This window comes from Lynx rufus, unplaced genomic scaffold (assembly GCF_022079265.1).
Source record: "Lynx rufus isolate CCGP_SWC_20201006 ecotype Redwood Valley unplaced genomic scaffold, mLynRuf1.p SCAF_11, whole genome shotgun sequence".
NCBI lineage: Eukaryota > Metazoa > Chordata > Mammalia > Carnivora > Felidae > Lynx > Lynx rufus.
This window is the reverse complement of record NW_025814825.1, coordinates 16,731,123-16,744,043: the sequence shown is the minus strand read 5'-3', so window position 1 is coordinate 16,744,043 and position 12,921 is coordinate 16,731,123. Positions and strand designations below refer to the sequence as shown.

Genomic DNA, 12,921 nt, shown 5'->3' with positions numbered 1-12,921 from the left:
TCCCTAACTAGCGGCACACCGTCACCTCCCTCTCTGAAGCTGGATTAGGTTTTCCTTCCTATTAGTTTCTCTTCTTCCCTTTGTGACTAAAGCCCTTGCAGAAGTGTCTTTTCATGAGCTCTCCCTCAGCCACTACAGAGAATTCCCTCACGGACTGGGCATTTGTGGAAAGAAAGGACCTAAAGACAACGTCTTGCTAGATGCTAAACCCAGAACGCTTTGTAACTGTGAAGGAAACCTAGTAAGGGTGAGAGCGCAAAGCAAAACCCCATTGGGCCTCCTCCCTCTACAGTGTCCTGTGATCCTGGGGCATGTGCACTAGCCTGCCTTTTCGGTTTTATTCTGAGTCTACTTGAAAGTTTGTGTCTATGTCTATACAACACTTGATTTGTGTTGAACCACTGATGGAAAAACGTTCTCCCTCTGCGTGATATAAAAGAAGTGACAGGAGAGTCGTGAGCACCCACATTTAGACACATTGGGAGCTTAATGGGCCAGTTCCCATGGATGCCAAGTGAGGCATTTATTTCTAGGCTAGAAGCTCAAATAATAAACTGTTTTAACAGTCAGACAGAAGTTTCTCTGAATGCCATAGAATAGTGTTTGTAAACAATGACTTTTTGTTTTTGGTCTAAACTTTAGACTCTAAAGAAAACATCCAATCATTCATTCACAAGAGCAAAACTTTCACACCTTTTTTTTTTTTTTTTTGAGATGATTTTTCAAATGTACAATCCCAAATTGGGTGTTTGGGTATTAACTTTTATAAAAATGAAGTTTGCTACCACTGTGCTAAGGCCCTGAGGGGTGTTTACACAGACGGTACAGATGAGGCAACTGAATATTTGTATAGGATCCCTTTGCAAATGAAGATCAAAGTCAAAAAGAAAAAAACAAATTCACTTTATTTTAAAGACAATGATTGGCATACAGAAGGTATGCACCAGCATAAAATAAACTTTCATGAAAAGCATTAAAATCCATTATAAATTAATTTATTAAATAGGTATTTGGTATATGTGATGGTTTTATTAGATATTACTCTTATTTATTGCCAACCCCCTCCCCCAAAGTCAAAACAAATCAGAAAATCTCATAACTCCAATTTACACTAAATAATTTATTTTCCCAAAATGTGTATGTGTTCTGAGATGTGACACATGATACAGTTCCATTGGTCATTCTCTATCAATCATAATATGACAGGACACAAGAGGCTAAAAATGGCTCATCATAATTTATTTTATGTTAAAATGTACAGCTTTTTTTTTGTTGGTTTTTTTTCTTCTTTTTTTTGAAGTGACTGACTAAAAAGAGAACAGATAAATACAAGAGTGTCGCTGGCTCCTATTTTATACAAGGATTACGCCTCTCCTGCTTGGCCCTTACAGTCACCCTGTACAGGTACAAAGGCTACAAAAAAGGAAGCAATATAAACAGACACAAATAACTTTTTTTTGCTTTTTTACATGCGATCTGTAAGCTTAGTTTGAGCTATTCACAAGCTACTTCTCTATTTTTCCTTAAAAAATAACTCCAATATTTTATAAAGATAGAAAAATCTACAGATGGAATGAAAATGTAAAGTTAGAGGCATTTCCATAAAATAGCAACTTTACACCAAATTCACTATTTTTTTTTAAATCCTGCCAAGTATTTGGACATATATGAAATGTTTCAAAACCTGACAGATAAACACTGAGATATGCTTCATTCAATAAACAGAAGTCTGCATTTATAAAACAGAAAGCTGCCTTTTTTCCCCAAAGAAATCTGTCACCAAAATGGAAAAGGGTCTCAACTTTACACCAAACATTTAGCAATAAAACCCCTTTTGACTAACCAAATGGGAATAGCTTTTATAGCTCTTTACAGTTTTATAATTAACAAAAATATAATTTTTTTTAAACCCTCAAATTAGGGCACCCTAATCAAGGCAAAAAACTTAAGAAATGGCTTACTGTTAGCACAACACTTGTACAGTACTACAAAATGCACTGTCACTAACAAAGACATTAGCGGCATGCTGAAGTGTCACCTTAAACAAAATATACAATAACTGAAATGCTAAAGGCATTTACATGGAGTGGACAGGGAAGAAAAAAAAAAGTTCTAGGTTCAGTATTAAAACAGATAATTTGGTGGGGCGGGGCTTGATATCCACATCATTTCATGGAAGCAGGCACAACAAGTGGCTGCCTTCAAATTGTAGTCCAGAGAGGCCTTCCTTTGCAGAGAATTCCATATAAAAGTAACAGAAACAAAGATACCAAAAAAAGAAAAAGGAAAAAAAGAAAAACAACTTGTATAAGGCTTTCTGCTGCATACAGCTTTTTTTTTTTTTTTAAATAAATGGTGCCAACAAATGTTTTTGCATTCACACCAATTGCTGGTTTTGAAATCGTACTCTTCGAAGGTATTTGTGCAGATTCAATCCAATAGTGATGCCCAGGGGGATCTTGTGACTGCCCATGTTGCCTACCTTCTCATGTAGGACCCATTGAGAGACTGTTTGGACATGCCCGTGTTCATGTAGCCGTGATGTCCGGGGGCCGTGTACATCATGTTACCATGGGGCGGGGTCTGCATTGGCTGCTGGGCATATGGCTGGGTTCCCATCATGCCCATCTGCATCTGCATAGGGTATTGGGGTGTTTGATTCATGTAGCCATGATTGCTGTGGTAGCCGCTGTTCATCATAGGCTGGGACATGCTGTACCCATTCATGGCATTGAGAGTATTCATGTTCATGTTCACAGAGTTGACATTGTAGGCTGGGGCTGGCATCAGGTTCACACTCATGTTCATACCTCTCTGCATCGTTAAAGTCCGTGCAGGACCCTGCATGGCTACAGTCTGGGAGCGCCCATAGATCTGAGACTGATGGGTGGCAGCGGCTGGTGACAGAGATGCCGATTTGGTTCTCATGGAGACGTGGCCCTTGCTGGCAATCTGGGTTTGCAGTCTTTGGCTGTGAGAGATGCCAATGTTTGATGCAGCCATGTTCCGTTGCAAAAGAGGCGGTGGCAGATTCATCGGAGGAGGAGTCAGGTTGGGGGGTGGGGTCATTGTAGCTTGTGCTTGGGGTCCCCCAGGGACAGAGTGCGGAGACTGAGAAAGCTGGACAAGCCCTGTGTTACTTAATGGTGTGGACAAAGAGGCACTGTTTGCATAGGAAGTTACAGCAGCGGAATGGCTGTAAGGCAATGAATGATCAATAAGTGTATTAGTTAACTGCTGTAGTTTGGCAAGGCTGAAGGTGGCTGATGGCTGTGGGTAATGCCCAGCCCCAAAATCACTCTGACCCATTCGTTCATATAAGCCAATGTTGGCGTTGCCAGTCTCAGGGATGTCGGCCAGCTGCATCGGTGGGGTGAAGTTAGCGGCCATGCTACACTGAGCCAGCTGCTGGCTGCTGCTCGGAGGCCTCTCCACCACACAGCCTTGAGGAGACTTGACGCTGCAGGTTGGGGGAGAACTGATGCTGGTTTGCTGCAGCATGCTGCAGCTCCCACTGATGTTGGACATCTGCTGGGTGACAGCACAGCTGCTCTGTGTCAGATTGCTAGAGGTGAGGTTGCTATAGGAGCAGCTGTTCTGTGAAGAGCCGTTTCCGCAAATGCTGCCGCCCATAGTAGAATCATAGCTACTAGGGTTCTCGTAGTTCTCGGTTGTGCTCTCGATACTGCCCAGGTCACTAAATCCACTGTCCACGACTTGCTGGGAATGATCTGAAACTGACGGGACATCCATCATTGGACTGGTTTCCATGTTTTGCAAAGACGGCACGGAGATGGCACTTTGATCCGGGCTGATTTGGGCATAGCTGTTTTCCAGGGCAGGGACACTTGGGCTGTTGACAGAACGTACTGACTGGCCAGGATGGGAATGGACGGATGAAACTGGGCTACTGTGGTCTGACTGCTGGCAATCATCTAGAGTGGCGGCTATCTGTGGGCTTTGGTCTGCATGGGTGTAGTTTTGTAGGCTTCTGCAGGCCTCTTGAGTCTCAGCACAATCCTGAAAAGTGTCGTCCTGTTCACTATTCTCCTGGGTCAAAGATTGAACTGCCTGAACGGTCTCAGAGTCAATTTCCATGGCCGTCGTGTTTCTCTCTTTGAACTCAGAATCCACTTCTTCGCCACTCTTTTGGTCCTGCTTCTGTGCCTGTTCTTCTGGGGATTCCTCATCAGATTCAGGTGCAGCTTCAGTGTCTCCAGAAAGCTCCTTAGGTTCACTGTTACACGCAGCTGCAAGGTCAACGCCACACTCCATTAGGACCTCTGAGTTCGAATGACTAGGCTGGACACTAAGGTCTAAAAAAGCCTCCTGGTTTTCTAGTACTTCTTTAAAGGATTCTCTTGGGCGTTCTTCCTTCTCTGCTTCTCCACACTCCATGTGACTGTCATCTTCATCATCTGCTTCATGACCCTCATTGTGAGATGGCTCTTCATCCTCTTCCTCCTCCTCTTCATGATCATCCAGAGGAACAGGGTCTTCTTTGTCCGTGAAGACTTCTGGTTCCTCTTTTTCCTGATTTTTAGCACCACCTGGGTCTTTTTGTACATTTTCTTCTTCTTCCTCCTCTTCCTCTTCTTCTTCCTCCTCTTCTTCCTCCTCGGGTTTGATTAGATCATCTTCTGGTTTTTCACCTGGTGATTTATTTGGACTTATCGGTGCACATGTTTCATCCCTTGTGTTTTCATCCCGAGGCAGCAGGGGTTCCACGGCTTCCTTGACTTCCTCCTCAATCCTGGTGGGAGTAGGGCTGGTTTTGCCTTCTGGAGTCTCCTTCTGTTCTTCTACTGTTATCTGGTCATCAGGTTCCATGGGTGTTTCTGGCGGGGTGTACAAGTTCAGTTTAAATCCGGTCTTCCTCTCTTTGTTTGGCCTCCACTTAGATAGACTACGTTTTGTTCCTTTTGGCCACACTTGTTTGCACTTTAGAGGTTCAAGATTGTCTCTACTGCCTTCTTTCAAGTTATCTGTATCATCATCCATATTGTCTTAGCGAGGAGACAGAGAGAAACAAGAGGAAGAAAAACAAAGTCTTAGAAAGCATAACCTTGAACAACTTGAATTCATTCTTTTCAATTAATCAGTAAACACTGCTTTTGATTTCAAGAGTCGATGATAAAGACATAATCAAAACGAATACAGAATCATATTGTGCTATAAACCGAGTAAACAGTCCAGGTCTGGGAAAGTAATATATGTATTTTATATTCCCTCTCTCCACTTCCCTCCCGACCTCTGACAGAAAGTTGTGCTTTTTATAGAAAGCACACGGATACAGACAACTATAATACTCTTATTTGAGTTTAACAAATAAGACATTCTCTGATGTAAAAGCCTGGAATTCATTCCACAATGTAAAATGAATAGAAGCCTAACTCACATATCTGTCCTGAGAAAGTAAATTTCTGTTTGTGGACATTTACTAGATTTAAATGATCTCGGATGACATTATTTACTTTGATTTGAATGTTCTCTCTGACATAAGAATAAACTGTGTACCTCCGAAACAAATGAAGACATAACTCCAAAATACAAATGCATCTGTTATCTATACTAGAGGATCATCATTTTTGCATGATACAAACTATGATGTAGTTACCATGAAACGATTGAATATTTAAACAACTGGCATTCTTTTTATCACTAATTCTGTCCACATTGTATTTTGATCAATTTGTTGCTCAAATGTAAGGTTTGAATATTAAAGTAAATAAGAAACAAACCAAAACTGTCATGTTCATTTTAACTCAGCTAATATTATTTTTACTGTACCTTTACACACATATGAATATAAACCAATTTGTAAGTATATTTGTAGAAATATAAGCAAGCAAACAAATAAATATATGAATAAATGCAAATATAAAATACCTAAGTCTTCATGAGACCTTTAGAAAGTTAAAGCTCAAACTCATCTCCTGGAGGAGTCAATGTAAAGGAAAAGCTTTACAAAGAAAAATAGCCTTATTACAAACATTACTGTGGAGAACAAACAGAAGATTTTACATTCAATGTGGAACAGAGATCTTTTTTTGTCAGAATGGAGGGATTTCTAATCCAGTCAGTGCAGAGCAGGGTAAGCCTTAGCTCATCTATGTAATAAAAGGATTACCCATAAACTTACCTGCAAGTACTACACTCAAATTGGCTAGCTGAGAACACATAAGTGATGTAGAGGGATTCCTTCAGAAGTTCAAAGTACAACACCCAATTAACAGTCACTGCAAGATGCTCAAATGATTTTATTTCTATTCACAGTAATAACCATGCCAGTGCCCCTGGAGTCCACATGTTACTGGACCTACAGCTTTTGTAGGAACACCTCTCTAAATCAGAAGATGAGTTTTCTGATGATTAATTTTTTAAGAAAGAAGATCTTGAAAGGAATCAGAAGTAATATGGCCACTTAGGATTTTAAAGACAAATGGCACAAAGTGGAGAATAAAAGGTAGTGATGATTCATTTACAGGCTCCTGAGAAGGGAGTTAAGAACTGGAAATAAGGCTCAATGTCCACACAAAAAATGGTGTCTTGCTATAGTTTGTTGTTGTTGTTGTTTGTTTGTTTAAAGAAATGGGGTGTGGGGGGGGAAGGCTTGAGATTCTTTATACCCCGGGCAAGATGTTATTCCCTCAGGACACTACTGTATGTAGTAATAGTATACCTATTAATTATAAAAATCAGGAAGATGCTTGCTCATGCCCTTAAAGTTGTGACTTTTCAAAAGCAAGAGAGATACCTGCAGTTCCCAAAGAAATGAGATGGCCTCTTCCTAGATGGAAGAGATGTTGGAATAAGTTTTTAAATACAGTCCTTTCAGCTGTAGAGTGGATAGATTGCCCCACAAATCCTCATGATTCAGCTGGGAGCTTAAGTTCCCAGCCCAAAAGGCAAGGAATGGTTGCTTTTAAACTGGATATCAAAGTTGATTCACTGGTGTTAGTATTTGTTTTTAGAGGATGGGGTGGGGTGTCTCTGCCAACAGCAAATTTTGAATTAGTAATTTAAAAGGAAGGACAATTTCCTGATTTCTACATTATCCTATATTATCAAAGCTAATACTGATGGTGTGGGTGAGTTGAAATGATTCTTGATAATAATATATCCTAAGACACCACTAATTATAAGATGTGCCATCGATTTTTTATAGGAAAAAAGAAATTATTGCATTCAATGCTCACAGTAATATAAACCCTGATTCTGGAAATATTTAATGTGAAAAAAAGCACTTAGTAGAATCAAGGAGACGCAGTGTATTTCTTACTGAGAGACTTCAAAGTTTTTGAGGACAAGCCAATTTCTAAGATGAACCCACCTAGAGGAATGTTCTGGCCTTAGAAGTTGTTTAAAATAAAATTCAATTCCAGGAAGAAGGGATAGAACCTTTTATGAATGAGAATAGACAGATGAGCACTTATTCCTGGTGGGTCGACACAACCTCAGAGATGCCTTTGGGTATAACTTCAGGTGCCTGCCTTTTGGCAGTAACACACAAGATATTCACAAGGATAAGATTTTTATAATTCTTCCACTTACTTCTACAAGGGTCAGCATTCTTAAAACAATGATTGTCTTTTTCTTCCTCTTCCTCTGTTTTTCTTTTCTTCCCAGGCTGATGTTGGAATGCTTTTCTCAGGACTGGCTTCCCTCCATCTTCCTCCACTTCAATCTCACAGGTAGGCTCCAGGTGCGGCATTGGCCTCTCTTCATCTGAGTTGTCAAAGGGCTCATTCAGTACTTCTGTCGTCTCAGAAATGGTCTCAGTTGTTACACTGCTGTTGATCCTCCTGCGTTTACGACCCCTTTTCTTCTTTAGTACAAAAGGCCGCTGAAATTAATTCCAAACAATACATAAGAGCTCATGAGAAATTAAATGGTTGAGTTGATATGCAGCAAACATGTACTGAAGGCATGTCTCAGAATCTTACACGTAAAGACTTCTGTAATGCCTTTGTACTTAACCTTCCATTTGATGTTTAACATCCCTCTCGGGCTCCAACTACACAGGCAAGTGTTTTCCAAATAAAACAGTTGTTTACTCAAGAAGATGCTTTGAGAGGGAACATCACCGCAGCTGAACTGTAGACTTTAAAAAGCTAAGGTTTGCTTTTCTAGAATATATTTTCCTATGGTACTTGCAGACTTCAATATTCTACATTATAGCTATTAAGTCCTCATGGACACAGATGTTTCCATAAATGTTGCAATAACCAACTAGCCACTGGGTCACTCATTTAATACTTGATAACTGTTCAAGGAGCACCTTTTCTATGCAAAATGCTACAGGAAGTTTGATGGCATACAAGGTTAACCTAATTGTTCCCTATTTCATAAGACTTCAGGAACAATGAAAAGGGAAGAAGATAGGGTACTAGAAGAAAGGATTATTTAATGTTTAAAATGTTAAGAGAGTCATGTATTGGTGACTACAGGGATGTCAGCAACTGACAACTTTATAAAGTATTTTATTATACAAGGCATCTAAAAAATTAAAAGACATGTGAAATCTGTCCTATTTATAGAAGATACGAAAATTTTTTTTCTGACTGTACTACAGGTTGGTAGCAATTATAAAATACTTTTGCCCATGCAAAAAAGCATTTAATGAAACAAAATTAAAATATAGGAATAACAGATTTGCTGCTTAAATGGAATGTGTCAATAGTGGGCCTGAAAAATTATTTAAAATATATTGCAAAGAAGGTTCAATATGCTTGGTTAAAACTCAAACTCTTACGGTGCCTGGGTGGCTCAGTCAGTTAAGTGTCCCGACTCTTGATTTCGGCTCAGGTCATGATCTCACGCACGGTTCATGAGATTGAGCCCCATGCACTGGGCATGGAGCCTACTTGAGTTTCTTTCCTTCTCTCTATGCCCCTCCCTTGCTCACATATTCTTTCTCTCTGTTTCTCTCTAAAGAACAACAACAACAACAACAACAACAACAAAAACTCAAAGTCTAAGTAAACTGTATCCAAGAATTACTGTTGCTCACATTAACTCTCTGAATGTTCACGTATAAACCTGATAATCATATTCTGTAATTAACATTTATGGTTATTAACACTCCCAGTTGGCCTGCCCTCCCTAACTCACTAATTTTCCCAAACGTGAGTACAACCAATGTAAAGAACTAGTTTTCTTTATTTTTTTAATGTTTGTTTATTTTTGAGACAGACACAGAGCGTGAGCAGGGGAGGGGCAGAGAGAGACGGGGAGACACAGAATCTGAAGCTGGCTCCAGGCTCTGAGCTGTCAGCACAGAGCCTGATGCGGGGCTTGAACACATGAACCGCAAGATCACGACCCAAGCCGAAAAGTCAGACGCTTAACTGACTGAGCCACCCAGGCACCCCAAAGAACTAGTTTTCTTTAAATTGAGTCAATTTATATGATGGGAGTCCATATCGTACCTTGGATAATCCTGGTTTTGTTGTTTTTAAAACAGATTTCTTTTGTAGTATACATAATACCTGAATAAATTTGTCTGGTAAGAAATCCAAGATTACTCACAAGTCTGAAGTTTACTTTATGGAGAGCTCTTTTCTACCCCTTCCCCACAGCTGCCCTTCCATTAAAAGACTATCAGGCTTAGAAGAAAGCGCACCAAGCTGGGATTTACAACAGCAGGTACTCTGACGCACAGTACATAGGATGGCCTTGGGGCGGAGCTGCAACTTGTGTTATTTCTGTAAGTCTTAGCTACACTAATAATATCTGGTTCCTTACTATGTCACAGATAGATACTGAAGACAAAAATATCAGATCTGGGTTAAACAATCACCTAAAGACAAGATCAATTTTTTACCTTGTGCACAAGGTATATCTACAGTGACCACCAGGCTATGAGAAATTGTGTACTTGGCCACCAATGCAAAACATTAGCATCAGTATGGAGAGGCTGAAGTACCTTCTAACAATTCTATGCGAAGAACAAGAAAAATATTAATATTTTTCTGATAATATTTTTCTTGTTCTTCGCATAGAATTGTTAGAATATTATAATATAATGTTATCTATCTACATAATATAGAATAAATTTATTTATATCTATATAATATAAAATAATATAATCTATATAATATAGAATATTATGATAAGAAATAATATTATCAGGAGTGCTGGGGTTGGAGTCTGAGCACTCATCTGGCTCTAGCTCCATCTCTGTGGAGCTGTATGACCTTGGACAAGTCTCGTAGCCTTCCTAGGCTTTGGTGTTTTCATCAAAACACACTGAAGGGTGGTTGAAGTGCTCTCCAGGGTTCTTTTCTGTTCGCATAGCCTGACTTCTCTAGTCCCACAAACCAGCAGGTGGCAGTAACTACTAGACTAGGAAGCCCGCCTGTCCCTCCTTTAACAAAACAGCACTAACCTCAAAAAGTAAACACAATCATGACTGTAAGATAAAGGATGATGATATATGATCAGCAGGACTGAATACAGACTACTTCTAAAGAATAGAGAGTGAAACAAATACTAATAGAATGTTTGCAATGACAAATAAGATTTGATTGAAACTGACTCACTGAAAATCTAAACACACATACCTTTCTCTTTATAGCAACTGATTGTGGTTTAGTCAATCTTGGAGGAGAACTCTGAATATTTTCTTCTTCCTCCTCCTCTTCCTCCTCTTCCTCTTCTTCCTCCTCCTCTTCCTCCTCCTCCTCCTCTTCCTCTTCTTCCTCCTCCTCCTCCTCCTCTTCCTCCTCCTCCTCCTCCTCCTCCTCTTCCTCCTCCTCCTCCTCTTCACTGCTCTCTTTAGACAGCTCCATAAGCTGCCCTCGCTCCCCTGCCACTGGCCGGCTCTCCGGGGAATGCAAATATTTATTTTTCGATTGTACTTTTGCAGGTGATTGCCTACTGTTCGCTCTAGAGGACAGGATTTCTTGCTCCTCCTTTTCCCAGCAGCTAGCTTGTTCCATTAGCCGCTCGGCCTAAGGGGGGGGGGGAGGGTAAAAATGGTGGGCCAGTGAAAGGGCAGTTAAGACAGCCTCTAAGGATCAAAGGCAAAGGATCTCTTAAGTTGTTTCTGAACAGAACAGTCAGCCAGCCAAGCAACATTCCAGCTGCATCATCTCAGGACTCTTTTGCATCAGTTAGGATAACAAATCAAAGAAGATTGGGTTTCATGGGATATTTAGCAGTATTAATGATGCAGCGAATTGATTTGAGTCCTTTATCACTACATTACATGCTCACTGGCATGGAGCACTTTAAGCAAGTTCATAAACACAAAGAATCGATTGACATTGCAGCCTTGGAGCTCAGCACCAAATGTGATCTGATTACATGCTGTCAGTAGTGAAAAATGCTGCTTTGTGATCAATGATAAATGTTTCATTTTTCATACTCAATTCAATAAAATTATCATGTCTTACCATGCAACCTCAGTTAGGATAAATTAGTGCCATATCATTTCACAAGCTCTTTCTACATAACCAAGCCTTTGACAACGATGTTAATGACTTTCTCAGCCTAAGAATGCTGCAGGAGTGAAGTCACACAACTTAGGCAGACAAAGTCAATCATTACCTCTTTCTCAGCTTCGCGCTCTTCTTCAGAAACTGCAGCATTAGAAATTAAAATTGGGGTCCATCTTAGACTCTCTGGATCAAGTTCATTGGTCCGGGAACAGGTTTTCAGCTTTTCCATGTGGCCCAGTATCAACTTTTCCCTTCTAATGATGACAAATCTGTAATGTGATGAGGCAGAACAAAGTGCAATCAAAAGCTGAAATTTCATTTCACCTACACACGTTGACAAATGCTACTAGGTTAGGAAAAATCAGAGAGCTCATCAATGAAAAAATATAGCAAATTGAAATCTGACCAGCAAAACAGTATCATTTCCTGTTTTCTGTTTAGGAGAAAGGTTTGGATAATACCTTTGGGGGAACCTCTTATCTTAAACTGGAATGAGGCCACCTAACTCCTGGGACACTTTCTGGTGTAAGATGCTTGAGAGGCAGCCAGTGATGCCCCGGCATCGGTACTCACCTGCCATCCCTCTTGTCAATCATATGGAGGTGCTGCAGAGTGGTGGCGATGTCATGTGGGCACATGCCTGTAGCTCTGCTGATCGCCTTGATGCTGATGTGCCTCTCCTGGTGGTGGTAGAGATATTCTAAGATGACACTCTTCCAATAGGCCAGGTAGGAGAGACGGCCCAGATCGGAGAGTGGCTTTTCAGGAGACCCTGCTTGGCCTTCTCTTCTAGAAAGCAAATAGCCTAGGGCAGAAAAAGCCAAAGATGACTTCACCGTGGTGTTTTTAGACATTGGGATAGGGGCCCCTCAAAATAATATAAGTAGCAATAAGGTAAAAACATCACATCAAACTTTATGTATGCAGTCTCTTCCCAGTTATAGTGATTTGATCTCCATGAAGTTTATGCTTATGAATCCTTTACAGTAGCACTGTAAGTCAATTCACATTGCTAGAGGCTGCATTTCAAATATATGTCATGGCATATTTAACAAAGCTAAGGTTGAGGACGTTACTTCTGATAAATTTCAACATCCAAGTTTCCCACCAGCTTTAGATTTTCTCAAAATCGAAATGTCAGGCACTTAGAAATCCTGTCAAGGGACCACCCTAAACATTAATGGGCAAGTTGTTTTCCACAGGAAGGACCTAATGACCCTTTGACAGCTGGATCTTAATAAAAGAGAAGGGTCTCTGTTGACTCAGATTCTATATTGCTTGTTACATTTAACTAGCCGGCTGATCTGAAGCTTTGTTTTAGGACTAATAAAAGAATGTCTTTTAAGTCGACTGCTGCAACTCACATCAGCTCTACTAGCTCTATTTTCACCTCTTTCATGTAAATTAATTTATAATCCAACCCCAGAATGTTGCTCCCACAAATTAAAACAAAACAACCTCCTTAAAACAAACTGTT

The 12,921-nt window shown here is 40.2% G+C and overlaps 1 protein-coding gene across 4 annotated transcripts in view; it reads right to left on the bottom strand.

Moving 5' to 3' along the window:
* Positions 1 to 886: 886 nt before the first annotated feature.
* Positions 887 to 12,921, bottom strand: part of KAT6B (lysine acetyltransferase 6B) — a 190,589-nt gene continuing 178,554 nt past the window's right edge. For all 4 annotated transcript variants that reach the window (XM_047073003.1, XM_047073004.1, XM_047073006.1 and 1 more), the window contains 5 exons: positions 12,018 to 12,249; positions 11,554 to 11,713; positions 10,566 to 10,955; positions 7,555 to 7,846; positions 887 to 5,006 (listed from right to left, as the gene is read on the bottom strand). In XM_047073003.1, the coding sequence (XP_046928959.1) occupies positions 2,479 to 5,006; positions 7,555 to 7,846; positions 10,566 to 10,955; positions 11,554 to 11,713; positions 12,018 to 12,249 (3,602 nt within the window). In that variant the 3' untranslated portion in view covers positions 887 to 2,478. The remainder of the gene's footprint in view (positions 5,007 to 7,554; positions 7,847 to 10,565; positions 10,956 to 11,553; positions 11,714 to 12,017; positions 12,250 to 12,921) is intronic.